At 40.0% G+C, this 17,932-nt stretch overlaps 1 protein-coding gene across 4 annotated transcripts in view; it reads right to left on the bottom strand.

Moving 5' to 3' along the window:
• The window catches only part of PCNX2 (pecanex 2), a 343,243-nt gene that overhangs the window by 211,216 nt on the left and 114,095 nt on the right, over positions 1–17,932 (bottom strand). For all 4 annotated transcript variants that reach the window (XM_016941055.4, XM_063790484.1, XM_514278.8 and 1 more), the window contains 3 exons: positions 12,773–12,944; positions 4,433–4,543; positions 3,225–3,316 (listed from right to left, as the gene is read on the bottom strand). In XM_016941055.4, coding sequence (XP_016796544.3) covers positions 3,225–3,316; positions 4,433–4,543; positions 12,773–12,944 — 375 coding nt within the window. The remainder of the gene's footprint in view (positions 1–3,224; positions 3,317–4,432; positions 4,544–12,772; positions 12,945–17,932) is intronic.

Here is a 17,932-nt window from a genome sequence, read left to right as displayed (position 1 = left end):
GCACAAAAAGGTGCAATAGTTGCAGGTTGAAAGATACAAAATACTCCTGACCTGAGAACGAAGTAACAAAGACTGTGGTATACGGAACAATATACCATGTTCATGGATCAAAAAGTTACTGTTAAGATGTCAGTTCTCCCCAAATTGATCTACAAATTCATCATAATCCCAATGAAAATTTTTGCAAATTTTGGTAGGAATTGTCAAACATAGTGTAAAACTTACTTTTAAAGAAATATGACCTTTAATAGCAAAAACAATTTTGAAAAAGAATAAAATTGGGAGACACACTATCTGATTTCAAAGCATATTATATAGCTGCAGTAATAAAAACAATGTAATACTAACATAAAGAAAGGCATGCAGAACAATGAAATGATTAATTTTTGGTTCTAAACGTTCCATGATAATTCAATGGAGAAAGGTTAGTGTTTTCAACAAATGGTACTAGTAAATCTCAACCTTCACCTCATGTCATACACAAAAATCATCTCAAAAGAGATTTCAAATCTAAATATAAGTATATTCAAATCAAATCTAAATATAATACAACTATAAAACTTGTAGTACAAGAATATTTGTGACTTAGGGTTAGGTAAATGCTAGGTAAGACATAAAAAAACCCCATAAAATAAATATTAGATAAATTGGACTTCATTGTAACTAAAAATTTCTGCTTTTCAAAATATACTGTTAAAAAAATGAGAAGACAAGCCACAGCCTGAAAAAAAAAAATGTGTGTAGCATATATCTGTTAAAGGACTTGTATCTAGATTATGTAAAGAACTCTTATGTCTCAATAATATGGCATACATATAATTTTTAAATGGACAAAAGACAAGCAAATTTTTCATCAATGAAGTTATACAAATGTGAAACATACAAAAAGATGTTCAACACTATTCATTATTGGAGAAATGCAAATTAAAACTACAATCAGATACTGGTTCACACGAGAATGGATTTAAGAAAAACCTGACAGTACTAACTGTCAGCAAGAACCTAGAACACTTGGAAATCAAAGATTATGTGAGGGTAGGGAAAAGAAAAATGGTATAGAAACTGGACAACAGTTTGGCAATTTCTTATAAAGTTAAATAAAAACTTACCATGTGATCTAGCAATCTCACTCAGTTATTCACTTAGGATAAATAAAAACATTGTATGGAGAGGGGACTGACTGCAAGTGAACATGAAAACATACTTCTGGATGGGGGAACAGTTTGTGTCATGATTGTGATGGTGGTAACTTGTCTACACACAGTTGTCAAAATACATCTAACTGTACACTTGAAATTAGTGGATTTTATTGTATATACATCATGCCCTGACAGATTTGATTCCAGAGAAGCTTCAAAGACAGAAATCTGATGAATGGTGGCCAGAGGCTGGAGATAGGGGAAGAGACTGACTACAAGGAATTCAAGAACATTTTTTGAGTTGGTGAAAATGCTCTCATAACTTGATTGTAGGATTATTTATTTATTTATTTATTTATTTATTAAAACTAACCAAACTGGACATTTTCAAAAGCTGAACTTTAAACCTGACTTTTAAAAATTAATGAACAAGCAAACAAATAATTCCAGAACACAACAGAGCAATATACTAAGGTGCCTGCAGAAAAACACCTGTGACCCCAGAGTTGTATAGGCAGCCATTTTACCAAAAGACAGTGGAAAGATGTTCTCAGAAGTACAAGGACTCAGAAAATACTCATCCAAGTACTTTTCCTAAATGAAGTATACCTGGGATCCTATGATTAAATAAAGGAACATAGGTCAAAAGAAAGAACACCGGAAACACTGTTTAGATAATTGTTGGTCTACATGATAGGATAAATGTGGTAACAAACGGGCCACTACAAGCACATAAATTACCTTTGTATATTAGATACAGAAACCTTCCTCCCAGGCCCCTCCCCTTTTTTTCTGAAAGAAAATATCTATATGATAGGAATAGAAGGAGCAAGATAATTACTCCATTGATTACTGTGAAATATTGAGAGAGAAAAATGTTGAATTCATTCTCTTTCACAAAGGGAAATAAACAATTATCTTTCTGCCACTGACATTGATCAGTTTAATATGATTTAAGTTAATCTTTTTAAAAAGTGAGTTAAGAAATGTTACATGATTTATATTAAAAACACTTTGGAACATATATTATTTTTATTTACTCTTTTACATTTAATTTTTGTTTTATCAAAGGAGTACCTGTGGTTTAAACTGTTAAACCGTAAGTCCAGAAATATGTATAATATTAATTTATTTGTTACTGATTGAAGATGCCCCTGAGGACATTATGTATACTGTTATTTTTAGACTTAATGGCCACTCTACAGCTCTACAACACTGAAAACAAACAGTAGTGGTCCCACCTACACAAACCCCTGCCCTAATTCCCGCTTCCTGAAGGCAATGACTCAGCTATTTCTTCTCCATATTTACTTCCATATTTTCAAATGAAATACTTGCTGTGCTATTTCTTGATTTTTATTTTCAATTTTAGATGTTATTTGCTGATTTTCTAATATGGAAGACAGGATTTGGAACTCCTCCATCACACTTCACCTCCCCCATTCTTCTATTAGCGATATAACATGATGATTACTCAGATTACTATATAAATATGGTTCACAGCTGAGCCAGGTACCTACAATAGATACGTTTCTTGCCTGACACAACTTTGTGTTTTCTGAAGTTCGTGTTTATCTTGTTTTCTCATCATCTTAGGCTTCCCTTGCTGCCAGGTTAGGTTTGTATTTTCCCCTTCTGGGTAAGTCTATAGTCCCTCTGTTTTCTAGATTCTAATATTTTGTGGCTGTCATATCCTCTTCTGTCCTCTTGTCTATCTAGCTTTAAGCAATTGTATTCCTTTATTGTCTTTTGAGTGGTATTTCAGGAAGTGAAGGCAGACACATGGGTTCCACTGACCAACATGTTAAGCAGCAGCCCCTCCCACTGTCACTAACCGATCTTAGCAGAGAGACATCTGCAGAGGGGAGGCCAGGCCAGGAGGTGGGGGGCCTTTCACATTAGGGCCAACCAGGCATCCTGACCTGTCTTCTAACACTACTGAGGCCTCACTCAGCCACACAGTCACTCCCTGATTTGCACAGATCCGATTTCTCTTGTAATTTTGGAAAAAACATTCATTTGTTTAAAAAAATAAGTTAATTTAATGAATCGAGAAGGATGAGGGCCCATGGTCCTCACACCTACCTTCACTGCACTGAAGCAGACCGCGTGGAGCAGGGCGGCAGCCAAGATGCTCCGGGCCACACTGTAAACAGCCGAGGTTATCCCAGACACAGCTGGAACACAAACATCAACAGTTCTTTTCTAGACCCGCCATTCTTAAAATCAACAAATGTAAAACAGTGAAGAGATGGTTGCACATTCGCATACAAGATGCCTGCTGAAGGGGTAAAGAATACATCTATGGGATCCATCAAAAGGCACTGGGTGACTCACAGGTGCAAGAAAGAGACTACCATTAACTAAAATTTCAAGAGGAAAGTACTCAGAAAGAATGCTTTACAATGTTCTTAAAAGACCATGTGAATGTGTCAGAATGAAGGTAGGGAGACCTCATGGCTTACAGTTGAAAGCTGGTGGTCAAGGAAAAGGTCCTAGATAGCAATTCAATAGAATAAATGGGAAGGAGAAGGAGGGAGAAGGCAGAAGGAGAGAGGAGACGGGAAAGGGAATAAGCAAGTGTCCCTATGTAGTGTGTGTGTGTGTGTGTGTGTGTGTGTACGTGTATGTGTTATGGGGGTGGTAACAGTGATTGCATTATGCACATGATTTCATTTACTCTTTATAGCAACCCTATGAGGTCATGATGTTTATTTCCATTTAGAGAAGAGAAGAGTAGGCTGAAAAGTTAAGCAATTTATGTCACGTCGTGAGATTATATCCACCTTGGTCTGAATCTAAAGTATGACATTAAAAGGGTCACAGTGATGGTTTAGGGACACAGATCATCTGTCTCTATAGGTACACACACAATACACAGCACAGTGTCAACCCACAGGCTCACCACATTGATGCACTCCCAGACTTGAGCATGTGTGTGCTCAAATACACACACACACACTTATATCCACTCACACATGCTCACACACATTCACACACGGAGTGTTTTTTTAGGGAATAGTTTGAAGGGCCTCAAACCTATTCCAAATCACAGAGAATTTACCCTTCCTTGTCTCTGTGCTTACGCTCAACCAAGCTAAGTGGACCTCTTCCAATTTGGCTACAGGAAATCTGGACAGGCCCATCATCACCCAGACTGATCCAAACTGAAGTCATTTAAATGCTCAGGACAAAGAAAACCTAACTAGCCTCTCATCTCCTGCCTAAGGCTATTTAGTCCTTATCTGAACTCTGAATTCCTTTACAGGAAGAATAGAATGTAAACGACTTACCAGAACCACCAAAAAACAGCATGTCAATTTGCTCCAAAAGATAAGTGCAGAAAGTGTTGATTTGCGGGAAGAGCCCAAGGAGGGAAATAGCAGGGAAGCAATATAAAAATACTGAAAATGAACAAACAAAATTGACGATAAGCATGGGGAACTGTGTTGCCAAGGCTCCTGCTGCAGTGCTGTCTCTCTCCCCTTCCAAACCACCCCACCCAGGAATACTGGAGGCAATCCTTTTTTTTTTTTTTTTTTTTTTTTTTGAGATGGAGTCTCGCTCTGTCGCCCAGGCTGGAGTGCAGTGGCGCGATCTCGGCTCACTGCAACCTCCATGGAGGCAATCTTAGACTCCTCTCACCCGGAGGAAACTGGAGGCTGAGACGGAAATGTGTCTGTGGATACAACAAGGAGCTGATCCTGAGAAAGAAGTACTGATGAAAGGAACGCACACAAGGCCAGGACTGAGCAAAGACTTCAGGGGTGGTGAGTGAGAGTAGAATCATCTTCAGTTTGAAAGAGTAGGCTTGGACATGGGGGAGATGAGGGCAAGAGAAAGGAAACTGGGAAAACTACAGGAACATAAAAAAAACACAGGACAGGACAGGCACGGTGGCTCACACCTGTAATTCCAGCACTTTGGGAGGCCGAGGTGGGCGGATCACCTGAGGTCAGGAGTTTGAGACCAGCCTGGCCAACATGGCGAAACCCCACCTTTACTAAAAAAAAATACAAAAATTAGCCGGGCTTGGTGGCGGGCGCCTGTAGTCCCAGCTACTCGGGAGGCTGAGGCAGGAGAATGGCGTGAACCCGGGAGGCGGAGCTTGCAGTGAGCCAAGATGGCGCCACTGCACTCCAGCCTGGGCGACAGAGCAAGACTCCGTCTCAAAAAAAAAAAAAAAAGTTGGTATACCTATGTAATGAACCTGCATGTTCTGCACATGGATCCCAGAACTTAAAGTATTTAAAAAAAAAAAAAAAAAAAAAAGTTGGTTAAAATTCACTATGGAACAAAGTACTGAGGAACTGTTCCAAGTCTTTGTGAAAGTAAAATTTTATGTCATGAACATGGCTGTCTATAATAACAGGGGCTGTGGTTGGTGTTGCAGCCATGTTTTGATACAGGTGGTGATTTTGTTGTGATAATTTTTGTGCCAAGATTTCAACTATATCGTAAAAAAGTAGAGCATCTGAAAGCAGTTTATTTCTCAACCAAAGCAGACAAAAAGGCACAAATACTGATATGCTATACATAACTATATAAGACATCATTTCTTTTTCAGTTTCTATCAATAGAAAGGAGAGATACAAGAAATAAATAGAAATTTAATTACAGAACATATAGTCATGAGCATAGAAATTTTAATCCACAAAATTCCATAAAATTTCAAACAAACTGAGAAGAGCTTCTCTTTACTTTGGGGTCAAAACCCAGCAATAACAATTTTGTGCTATGCTATATCTGCCAATTCCGGATCAGGGCAGAGGGAAGGTCCAATGAGATTTATTATTTGCCTTTCCAAATGCTGTATGTGTATGTGACAAAAACTACTCTGAGAATGAAGAACCACAGGGAAAAGTCTAGGTATGGAATGATATGAAAGGCAAAGCCAGATATTGGGAGCTATTTGGTAAATCAAGGATAAAGAGATATTCTGTATAAGAAATACATTAGCCAGTGCAACAAAACCCAAAGAAATGAAAAGAATTGGAACACAGTGAAAAATGGCATGAGGAAGATAAAATGGTAAGAAATACCAGAAAGTCATCCCTGGAGATGCTCTGGCTGTGGGTGTAGAATTGGAACTTAATGAAACAATACAGGAAGAACAGCAGTCAACAAGGAGGTCCATGCACTAGATCCTCTCCAAAACATCCTGGAGGAGGAAAGCTCTAGTCTTTAAAATAAATGTCGTGGAGGTGGAATGGGAGGAAGAGGGAGTCCATGTGTCTCATCTGTCAGGTTGCAGTGAACGTGAAGGAAAAAGCAGCCAAATGCTTGTTATGTTACCAGGACTTGAGGAAAATGACACTTGAAATTGCTGAAATTATTTTGTCCTTTTTTTTTCGGAAGTAAAAAAGTCTTTGTGGCTGTTCATAATTTTCCCTGTGAACAAACATTTTCTGTTAGCATACCACTGAGTGGGCCTATAATTTTCTCTCACTTCTTCCTAACTTCTTATTTTCCTTAATAATTATAGTCAATGCAGAAACTTCTGGCACAGTTCCATTTCTTTTTAAGCAAAATTCATAAATAAAAATATAGTAGCTTAAGCTTATTTCTTTTATCAAATGTGAGTGATATAAATTACCATATTTGCAGGTTTGAGGGGCAAGCAGTCAGAATTAAAATGGCACAGAAATAAAACTAAATGTCCTCATATGGACTGAGGCCAAGAAATGAGCCTTTAAACAAGACATAGGAGTGGGACGTCTGGGTGTTTAGGGAAAGGTGAGTACAATCCAGTGATTTGTTCTAAAACCTCCACTTATCTCCAAAGTTACAGTCTCCGTTATTGAAGATGCATTATTTTTGGCAGGGATTTATAAACCTAAGGACCAAAAATAAAACATAAAACTCCCAGGTCTGAAAAAAGCAAAAACAAAAAAACACAGAGCAGAGGCCATTTGATAAACAACCCATCCAGTGCTTGGACCCGGCTACAGCTGATGGACATTTCATCGTGCCTGAAGTTTTTCCATGCCAGAGAACTCATTTCACTAAGCAACCTATTCTATGGTAGGGCAGCTCTAACCCAAACCGTTTTACTGGGTTCTTTGTACTGAGCTGTAACCCATCTTCTATCTGCTGGAACTAGTTATTATGGCTACAAAAGAGAATAAAATCCCTCCCCTTCAACCTGGCAGCATTTTAAGGATCTGAAGCTATTGTGTGTACTAGCACTCAAGTGTTTCTTCCCTGGGTTGGACATTCCCAGTTCCATTACCCAGTTTCCAGACCCCATACAGGCCATGTGGCTACACACTCCTCCGGGCATGCTCTAGTTTTGTTACTGCTCCTTTTGAAATATGGTACTAAGAATCAGAGACCTTTTGGCTTTCTCACCCACAGGATAATTTCAAAGCCAGTCTCACTCAGAGGTTTTTGCTCAAGGAAAGTAATGTAAATTCCAGCCAGAGGTCACCAGTCTCAGACTGAGCACAGGAAATGAGTGCGGACTAATAACTTTCACCTTATTCCTGGGGATAAAAATAAAGAATATTTTTTCTTATAATGAAAGGAAAAGTGCACAGAGTAATATTCTGAACATATATGAGGGATCATAAAAGAAAAAGAAATTACATAGGAATATTATTCTGTGCTTCTACCTCCTTATTCATCTGAATTTCTCCTCCTTCAATCATCTGATGTTTCCTTCTTCCTTTGAGATGTTTCTCTCCTTGCATTATACATGACAAGGAGTTTCTCCATCCTTCCCACCTGCCCCATGTCCACCTGACTTATCTCATACCACTGGCTCAGGCTTTTGATCTCTTCTGCACAAGGAGGCAGAAGGAGATGCTGATACTGGACTGGCCTCGCTCCTTGACTGTCCCTCTCCTCTGCCACCTCCTCCTGCTCTGACAGGGTGATGGTTTAATTGCAGGAACCAGGAATGGCAGTGGGTAACCATACATCACCAACAAGACACTGCTCTAGGAAATACTCCATGCTCCCCAGCACCTGCCAGAGGAGGACCACTTGTACCCAACACAGCATGAGAAGCACAATAAATCGACGGGAAACAGTGTCACATGGACCTAATTCTTCTCCCTTGTCCTTTTTCTTAAACGCTCCTCGTTACAGGTTGAATTATGTTCCCACAAAAGATGTTGAAGTTCTAACTCCCAGTAACTCTAAATGTGACCTTGTTTGGAAATAGGGTCTTTGCAGATTATTGAGTTAAGCTGAGGCCCTTAGGGTCCATCTGGACCCTAATTCAATATGACTGGTGTCCTTATGAAAAGGAGAAATTTGGACACAGAGGCACACATGCACACAGGGGACACCATGTGAATATACAGGAGAAGAATGCCATCTACAAGCCAAGGAGAATGGCCTGGAACAGGTCCTTCTTTAGTGCTTTCAGAGGACAACACCTTGAGTCTGGACTTCTGGCCTCCGGAACTGCAAGACAATAATCTTCTGTTGTTCTAAGCCACCCAGTGGGGAGTACTTTGTTACAGCGGCTTCAGGAAGTATTACGCTTCCTAGAGCTGTACACTTCTTTTTCCTCCTAATAACCTTTTGTTTTCTCCCAATGTTTTTCTTCTCTCCTTGCTAGTTCCTCCATATAGCAATGGCAGCAGCTTTAGACTACTTACATCCCTTGCTAGTTGAGGGAATAGACAGCGAATAAGTTCCACAAGGAAGAAATGACTTTAAGTAGCCCTTGTGTTCCCACGTAAAGTCAGAAAAGTAGTGTGAGCCACTATCTCTTTCCTTTCTCTCCCATTCGTTCTAAATTTGTTTCACAACCTTTTCCTGCTCAGTGCAAATTAGTATGTTTAACACATTCATTCCATAGGGATTGCTATTGTTCTATTTTTCTATTTATCTTTACCCCAGAAGTTATTTAATGGGCTTGCTGGATTATTTATCGCCATTTTTACTTGTCACTGTTGACAAGCAAACAAAAATATGTATTAGGCAGAAGCTTTAATGAGAGAAAGGGAATTCCAGTGGAAAAGATAAGAATGTTCCCTCTCCAATCCCTAATGAAATTGATTTAAAAATAAAATAAAATAAGAATATGCATAGCTAGTAGGATATTCTAGAACAAGGGTTACTGCTAAAAGTAAAATCTTAGGCTTTTAACAATTATTTAAGACATTAAGGTCTTATTTTTTGAGCTTTAATAACACCTCACATCCCAATGCCATTGTAAGTTTGCCACACCAAGACAACTACACTTATTCCAAAGTTGACTTTTTTATAGTAGCAAATAAAAATTTTAAAAACCAGGAATGAGGGAGATACCCATGTACAGAAAAGCAATTTGTAAATGGAAGATACATCATGCTCTTCATGCCCCAAACCTCTTTCTACAGATTATTGGCAAAAGGCACTTTTTAAGTCCCTACTTATTCTAAGGGCTGAGTTAAACGGTCCAAATGGACTATAGCCTTATCTGACTTATGAATGGGAAGTATTCCAAAAGTTATTTGTATATAAATATCTTTAGTACTTAAAGCAGACTTTCGGCCAGGCATGGTGGCTCATGCCTATAATCCCAGCACTTTGAGAGGCCAAGGCGGGTGGATCACCTGAGGTCAGGAGTTCGAAACTAGCCTGGCCAACATGGTGAAACCCCGTATCTACTAAAAAATACAAAAATTAGCTAGGTATGATGGCACGCGCCTATAATCCCAGCTACTTGGGAGGCTGAGGCAGGAAGAATCGCTTGAACCCAGGAGGCAGAGGTTGCAGTGAACCTAGATCGTGCCTCTGCACTCTACTGAGTAACAGAGATAGATCCCGTCTCAAAAAAAAACAAAAACAAAACAAAACAAAAAACACGGACTTTAATGTTCATTAGTTCATCCTTTCAACAAATGTTTATTTAGTGCCTCTAAATGCCAGACACTGCTAAGGATTCAGTGGTAAGAAAGCATGCAGGGTCTCTGCCTTGCCTTTTCTGAGCGAATAAGCTAGTGAGAGGGACAGGCATTATTTTGGTATTACAAATGTGAGCAGATTGCTACAAAGTGGGCTAAGGACTATGAAAGTGTGGGTAGTGAGAGGATAGACAATGGGGCCAAACTTAGGGAAATGAGGTGTTATGAGCCAGCATAATGAAGGACGGGGGAGGCCGCAGAACAGCTTCCAAGTGGAAGGAACACAATGTGTGAGAAGGGGATGAGAAGGGGCCACAGTAATTATGGCTCCAGCTCAAGCCACAGATCCCTGGGACCTGTAAGAGGTGGCACTCTATCAACACTAACCCACATTCAAGATCCCAGGAAAAGATGGCTGGGGGTACCCAAGAGGGAGTGTGGAGTGCAGAGAAAGAAAAGGCAGCATTTTGACAAAGACAATCGTTTCTTGGACATCTTCCAAAATTATTTTATGCTTTCTCCTTCTCTAATCTCCAGGTCCTCATGTGCCCTTGATTTTATGCTTTCTCCTTCTCTAATCTCCAGGTCCTCATGTGCCCTTGAGCTGTGGACTCCAACACTGCTGTTTGCAAAAAGAAGATGGCAGGAAAGGATGGTCCTGCAAAGTGTGCCATCATGAGTGAGCATCTCTGTCTACTCAAACTCTGATTTTTTCATTGCAGCCGACTTAGTGAGGAATATGGGCGCACTAAGTTATAAAATATAAGAATGACAGAAGGCCTTTCTTGTTGTGTATGTGTTTGTTCCAACTGATAGGATTGAAAAAAAAGTAAAGTAAAAAATATCAGGAAGGATAGAAGCAAATATTCTTGGGCAGGAGGGCACCGACTGGGAGATCAAATTATGGATCTGTTCTTATTTTTTTTCCAACATGTTTCTGTTTCCTAATTGAGCTCAGAGGTTCTCTGAAGCGTGGTGCATAATCCTTTGGCATTAAGAAGCTATTCTGGCCAGGCACGGTGGCTCACGCCTGTAATCCCAGCACTTTGGGAGGCTGAGGTGGGCGGATCACTTGAGGTCAGACCAGCCTGGCCAATATGGTGAAACCCCGTCTCTACTAAAAATACAAAAATTAGCCGGGCATGGTGGCACATGCCTGTAATCCCAGCTACTTGGGAGGCTGAGGCTGGAGAATCACTTGAATCCAGGAGGTGGAGGTTGCTGTGAGCCAAGATTGAATCACTGTACTCCAGCTTGGGAGACAGAGCGAGACTCCAACAAAAAAAAAAAGAAGAAGAAGAAGAAGAAGCTACTGTGCTTCTCAAATGATGTAACAGGAAAAGATGTGTTGAGGATGCATAGAAAGGTGGGCTTGTGGTGGGTTGGGCACTGGGGGAGTAAGAATGAAGAGTTCACTATCAAAGCAGCAGGAAGAGGAACGGGAAGCCAGAGGGTAGAATGCCTACCAGGGTTTTCACCTATAAGGAGCACAAACAAAGCTTACACCATACCTGGGCACTCTCCCTAGTTCCACTAGAGAGATTCAGGGGGGCTGTCACAGAAGTTGGGAAAGGATGATGTGGGACCAAAGGCTTTGACAGTCTCTTGAGTAAGATTTCCAGCTGGCAAGCGAGAGATCCAGCTAGTGATGTTGGTAGAAGCTGCCCTTTATCAACTCAGCTGGTCAATGTGATCACAGACAATAACAAGTTGGCAGGTGTGCAAACCCCTGGATGTCTCTGCAAGAATTCTCAGAGCATATGCCGTCGGGTCAATACCGGAGCAATCACTTTGCATAATAGGGACAACAACAGCTGATGCTTGGTGCCCAGCACTGCTCTCTATGTCTAAGTATACCAACTCATTTAAAATTTTCAGTAATTTCTGAGGTGGCCAATATTTTTGCCTTTATATCACAGTTAAGTTTTGCTCAAAGTCATATACCTAGTGAAGTGGCAAAGCTGGGATTCAAACCATCAGCAGTTTGGCTCCAGAGTCAGGGCTCAAAACCATACAGTATACAGGTGACTTGTTTAAACAGAGCGTTTTATATAAAATACTGCCTAAACCTTAAGTCAAGCAAAGGGATTGGTGGAAGACTGGGTGATCTGAGTATTCAGGACTCCTCCTGGACTGAGAACCGTGCCCATTCATGCTGCTACCCTGATGGCAAAACCATCCCCAGCAGGCACCGTAACAACCATTCTTCAGATGAGCATTTATTTTTATTTTTTATTTTTTTTTTGAGAAAGAGTTTCACTCTTGTTGCCCAAGCTGGAGAGCAGTGGCGTGATCTTGGCTCACCGCAACCTCTGTCTCCCGGGTTCAAGCAATTCTCCTGCCTCAGCCTCCCGAGTAGCTGCGATTACAGGCATGCGCCAACATGCCTGGCTAATTTTTTGTATCTTTTTAGTAGAGACGGGGTTTCACCATGTTGGCCAGGCTGGTCTTGAAATCCTGACCTCAGGTGAACCACCGGCCTCGGCCTCCCGAAGTGCTAGGATTACAGGTGTGAGCCACCGTGCCCAGCCCGGACGGGCATTATTATAATGGACATTATAGTGCTGCAACTTCTTGGTCATAAATATCAAAATCCTTTAAAACTAATTCCATAGTTGGATGCTTTGAGGCTTGGGCTCCCAGACAGTCTTCGGTAGATATGCAAGCCAAGAGGAAAATGCACATCTCTTCACCCAATAATCAAGTAAGGAAGCTTAGAAATTCAGAAGACAAAGGGGAGACATACCCCCAACCCCCATATTCTTCCCCACAACCCCATAATTAACTCACCTATTAAGTAGTCCCTAGCTGATTGTAGAAACACTGGAGAGAAGAGCTTCAGGCCATACACAATGTAACTGGGAGGGTGCCTGGCTTTGGCCCCTGTATCAAGAAGCAAAATAAGGCCACACAGCACACAAAAATAGATTGGTCTGCTATATGTTATGATTTGGTTGTGTCCCTAGAAAACAAACACAATTTCTGAATGGTACCTCTTATTTTGATTAAATGAAAAAAGCCTCATAGTCAATAATTTACACTATATCATATAACTTATACATATAACACATTTTCCCCCAACCACCACAATTCATATACAAAAAAAAAAAAAAAAACAGGAAAAAAAGAAAAGAAAAAAAAAGTCTGATTCTTATTCTGTCAAACCAGAATGAGACTATCAAAAAAAAAAGTTATGCCTATCATTCTCAACAAGATTTACCTGAAAATTTAATTACCATCCTGAGATAAAATCTAGATCTAATTCAATGCTTTCCCCAACAGTGAAACTTCCATTCATCTTGTTCATTTCAAGTGCAAAACTAATTTAAACCACTGTTTGCTCTACACTTGGGTGCCACTATTAATAAGAAATAGAATTATAATTTGTGGGCTTTAATTTCCCAGTCTCTTAGAAAGCAAGACAATATGGGTATGAAGTTATACCTGCAGAGATTACATAAAATGTCTTAGTGTGCACAGTGGAATCATTCAGCTTAAAAAAAGTGTTATTTATACTATGTACACAGCATTTTCCTGTGAGGGATACCAAATATTTAGCAGACCTGATCTTATCCCTATGCCTATTGTTATGAGGCAAAGTAGAATTATTTTTTATTCTTCTTGAATTGAGAGAAAAATTAAGGAAAAGATACAACATCAACTTTTCAGGGCAAAAGCCAACAAAAAATTTACATCTCATAAATCAATGCACAATTTATAAGATTCAGGGGGAAAAAAACAATGAAAATGAATTGGGAAAAATGTCTTTTGCAATTCATGAACTGCCTTGAGTGTAAAAAGGAAGGATTAAAGTGATATGGTTTCAGATGTGAATTTTTAAAGTCACTGCCTTGAACATGCTATATTTAGAAATGCAATTTAAATTGCCACTGCTTCTATAATAGAAATCGTCCTATTCTGAGACCATCTTTTAAGAGGAAGGAAAACACAGTCTGTCCATGGAGGCTGGCTATGCTTGGCCCAGAGTCCAGGTTCAGTCTTAAGAATACTTGTACTCTTATGAAATTTCCTTTTGAATCCAACTAGGTCATAGATTAATGGGTATGGGAATACTTTTGTTGCATTTTTAAAAACTGAAGCTAAAGCCCAAGTTCAATCTAAATGTATTTCTCATCAAGTGAATAGCAAAATAAATTTGTTGGTATAAATAACGATGCAGTATACAAATACCCATGTATATGAGACATTTCCTCAAACTGGCATGGTTTAGGAAATATCATTAAATAGCTACTTTCCACTTGCTCTGATTTTTTTTCTTTGATTAAAAGGTTAAAAATACATTATTCTAAAAATTAAAAGTCTTTGGCCTTTAACAAGTCTGAGATAGTATTTTGAATCTTCCAAGTCAAACTTTACTGGGCATGGGAAGGTTTCCTCTCTATTTGTAATTTATGAAACAAAACTTATAGCACTGTCACAAAAAGCCTGCCCTCATCACCATGTTACTGCTTTACCACATTTTCCCATTCTATGTTTTGGGTCCCCAAACCATACTAAGCATTTTGCTAATACAAGGCACATAAACCACTTTTTTTTTGAGACCGAGTCTCACTCTGTCACCCAAGGCTGGAGTACAGTGTTATGATCTTGGCTCACTGCAACCTCTATCTCCCAAGTTCAAGTCATTCTCCTGCCTCAGCCTCCTGAGTAGCTGCGACTACAGGCACCCGCCACCATGCCTGGCTAATTTTTTGTATTTTTAGTAGGGATGGGGTTTCACTATGTTGGCCAGGCTGGTCTCAAACTCCTGACCTCAGGTGATCCACCCGACTTGGCCTCCCAAAGTGCTGGGATAACAGTTGTGAGCCACTGTGCCTGGCCACTACTTCTATTTGCCTTGATTTCTGAGAACACCTGTTAATAAAATGTCCCTGCTCTTCAATTCCTACTGCCACATATGAATCAATCATCAAATCTCCTAAGGACTGATTTTTTAATTTTTCCAATAGAAAAATTCCAGTAGCTCCGCCAGCTGAAGTCTGATCATAATCTCTTAAAAACTCATTTGACACCATCAGGCCCCATCTGCTTTTAACCTTAAAATACACTGTAGGGAGCACCAGTGGAATTCAGCTGGGGAGCATCTTGCAAGGCTATTGCACAAAAGCAGATCTCTGTGTGCATTTGCGTTTTCCATCAGCCCTACCTCCATAAGCCGTCTCATCACCCAAATGCTAGTCTCAGTGCAGAGAAGGAGCAAGGTTCGAGACTCGAACAAAAACTCCAGGAGTCCTGCCTGTGGCAAGCAGTGGTGCCTGTGGCTAAGTGACGAGGCCATCCTAATTATCCTCTTAGAGACAGTGGAATGGTCAGCTGCTTCGAATGTTCTGTTGTTGTGAAGTGGGGAGAAAGGTTTTTGTTGTAAGGGAGCTGGGGTGTCTGGGAAAATTGTAGAGGCACACGGCTTGGCCTCAAGGGGAATGACCTGAGGTCTGTGCACAGCCTGGCCAGGCTGCCTCCATCCTCTCTCTCAGCTCTGCTGCATGTGCCTGCTCCAGGCTTCATTCCCTGGGACAGAAGAGAGTGCCTGACATCTGCTGAGTTGACAAATGTTCCTGTCTCCCCCACATTCAGATTTTTTTTTTTTTTTTTTAAAGAAAGGATCTTGCTTTGTCACCCAGGCTGGAGTGCAGTGGCATGATCATAGCTCACTGCTGCCTCCCTCTCCTGACCAGCTATTCTTTTTGACAACTGATATAAAACAACAATAGCCACAACAGCTAATGTTTGTCTGGCCTTTCCTGCATCCCAGACACTGAGTGTCCTACCTACTTCAAGTGTATTCATGTAGCGAACCCTCAGAATACCCTGAGAAGCATATACTATTCTCATTTTGATAAGAGTAAACTGAGACATAAGGATGAAGAAACTGTCCCAGGCCTCACCAACAGAAAACAGCATGGCAGAGTAAGGACTGGAGCCCCATTTGCCTGGCTTCCTCTACCAACCATGGGGAGGCATGCATGTGGCACTGGATTCTCCAGACCCAAGGACTCAGCCTGACATCACAAAATTTCATTCATACTCACCACTCTTGAAACACAGAATGTGAACATTACTCATGTGAAGCAAATTCGGAGAATGAGGAAAGCATCCATGATAGTCTTAGGGTGTCAGTTTTTTCAAAGGACTCTGGGCAGAGAAAAGGGCTCCTAACTTGCGGAAGGTGTTGAAAACCCAGACATTCTCTGCCCATTTCTCGGCTGTTGCCCTGTGACATTATGGTCACGTATATTGAAGTCTCATCACTGCAACAAGGGTTTGCTGTGTTTTATAGTTTCTCACAATGGTGTAGGTTAGTTTAATTAAACATTATTTTTTGGTGGCTGTTGATGATTTCGTTTTTACTTTAGCTTTAGCAGTTCACTTGTACATTCAGAGCCATCCTAAATGTTCATAATGCTCTTTGGTTCCCCTTGTATGTGGAGCAAGCAAGGACAGCTGGGGGCGGGCACCCACCACCCCACTGTGACCCTACACAGCAACTATTTTATGATCCACACTTTGTATATACAAGAGAATCCAAAATATTTTAAGGAATTCTCTTCGTATGGAAGAGAAGCAGTAGCCAAAGGGTTAAATAATTCTCAACAGTTTACTATTGAGATATTAAGGTACAACGTCAATTTAAATATAGCAGAAATGTGATAGGCTACTTTAAAAATTGAAAAGAAATAGGCAAACAAGATTCTTTAAGCTTAGTTTATCGTTGAATTCTACAGAACAATTTATGTTAGGTCCAACTTCGTAACTTTCAGATCTGTGAATCCTGACAAAATAGCAGATGCAGTTGTCCAGGGAAGAGGGCAGTGAAATGGGTATCCAAGTGTTCGTCAAGTGCCGTCCAGGGCACTCCACTCCGCTATCTCCTAGTTCACGTATTTTCCTACTGTCTCAGCACTGCCCTCAAAGGCAGTGAAAGAGAGCAGTAAGAGTGGTGACCTACATTCTGCCTTTAATCAATGGTAGAAATTAAGTATCATTTGAAATGGTTTCTGTTTTAACTACTACTGTTTTGAGCAAAGACACAATTGAATATTATTTGAGAACTTTTCATCAAGATCCATAAAACTAAGTTGACCTTATTTCTTAGGATTGAGTATTGAGAAATTATTTCATGTCATTCAAAATCATTCCTCTGATAAGCACTACATTAGCCAGGTGATCAAGGTCAACATCAACAGAGATAAGTCATATTGATAATTTGTCCCGTTGATGTGATGTGATCCATCATGTTACTTCTGTGGTTTTCCTCCTAAAATCCATAATCCCTATCTTATCGTGAGATAAACATCAGAAAAATCCCAACTGAGAAACAGTGTACAAACTACCTGACCAGTCCTCCTCAAAACTGTCAAGATCATCAAAAACTATTAGCATATTGGCATATTAGTATATATGTTCCTTGGATTTCTTCCAGTATCCACCTCACCCTATATATATTTTTTAAGTTTCCCAGAAACTGTTTCCTTTTAGAATCAGACTAATAATTTTCAGGCTTAAGGAGAATCTGAGAAATGGTCACAGCCAAAAGGAGCCTACAGAGACAAGACGGCTATTATAATGTAATTTGGTGCCCTGGATGGGAACCTCAAACAGAAAAAGGGCATTAGGTAAAAAACAAGGAAATCTGAATAAAATGTGGACTTCAATAATAATGTATCAGTATTGGTCCATTAATTGCAACAAATGTATCATATTGTGACTAATGCTTGAGGTTAATACAGCGAAACTGGGAATGGGGTATACAGACACTCTTAGTACCACTTTCCCAATTTTTCTGTAGATTTAAAACTACTCTAAAATAAAAGGCTTACTTACAAAAAATAATCTCCAATAATTTCTACATAACCTGAAGCGGATACCAAATGTCCTCCCTGAATAGTAGCAACAGTTAATTGAATAGAATGCATAACAAGCTGTAGCCCT

Source organism: Pan troglodytes, chromosome 1 (assembly GCF_028858775.2).
Source record: "Pan troglodytes isolate AG18354 chromosome 1, NHGRI_mPanTro3-v2.0_pri, whole genome shotgun sequence".
Lineage (NCBI taxonomy): Eukaryota > Metazoa > Chordata > Mammalia > Primates > Hominidae > Pan > Pan troglodytes.
Note: the sequence above shows the minus strand (reverse complement) of the source record. Positions and strands in the feature narration are given on the sequence as shown.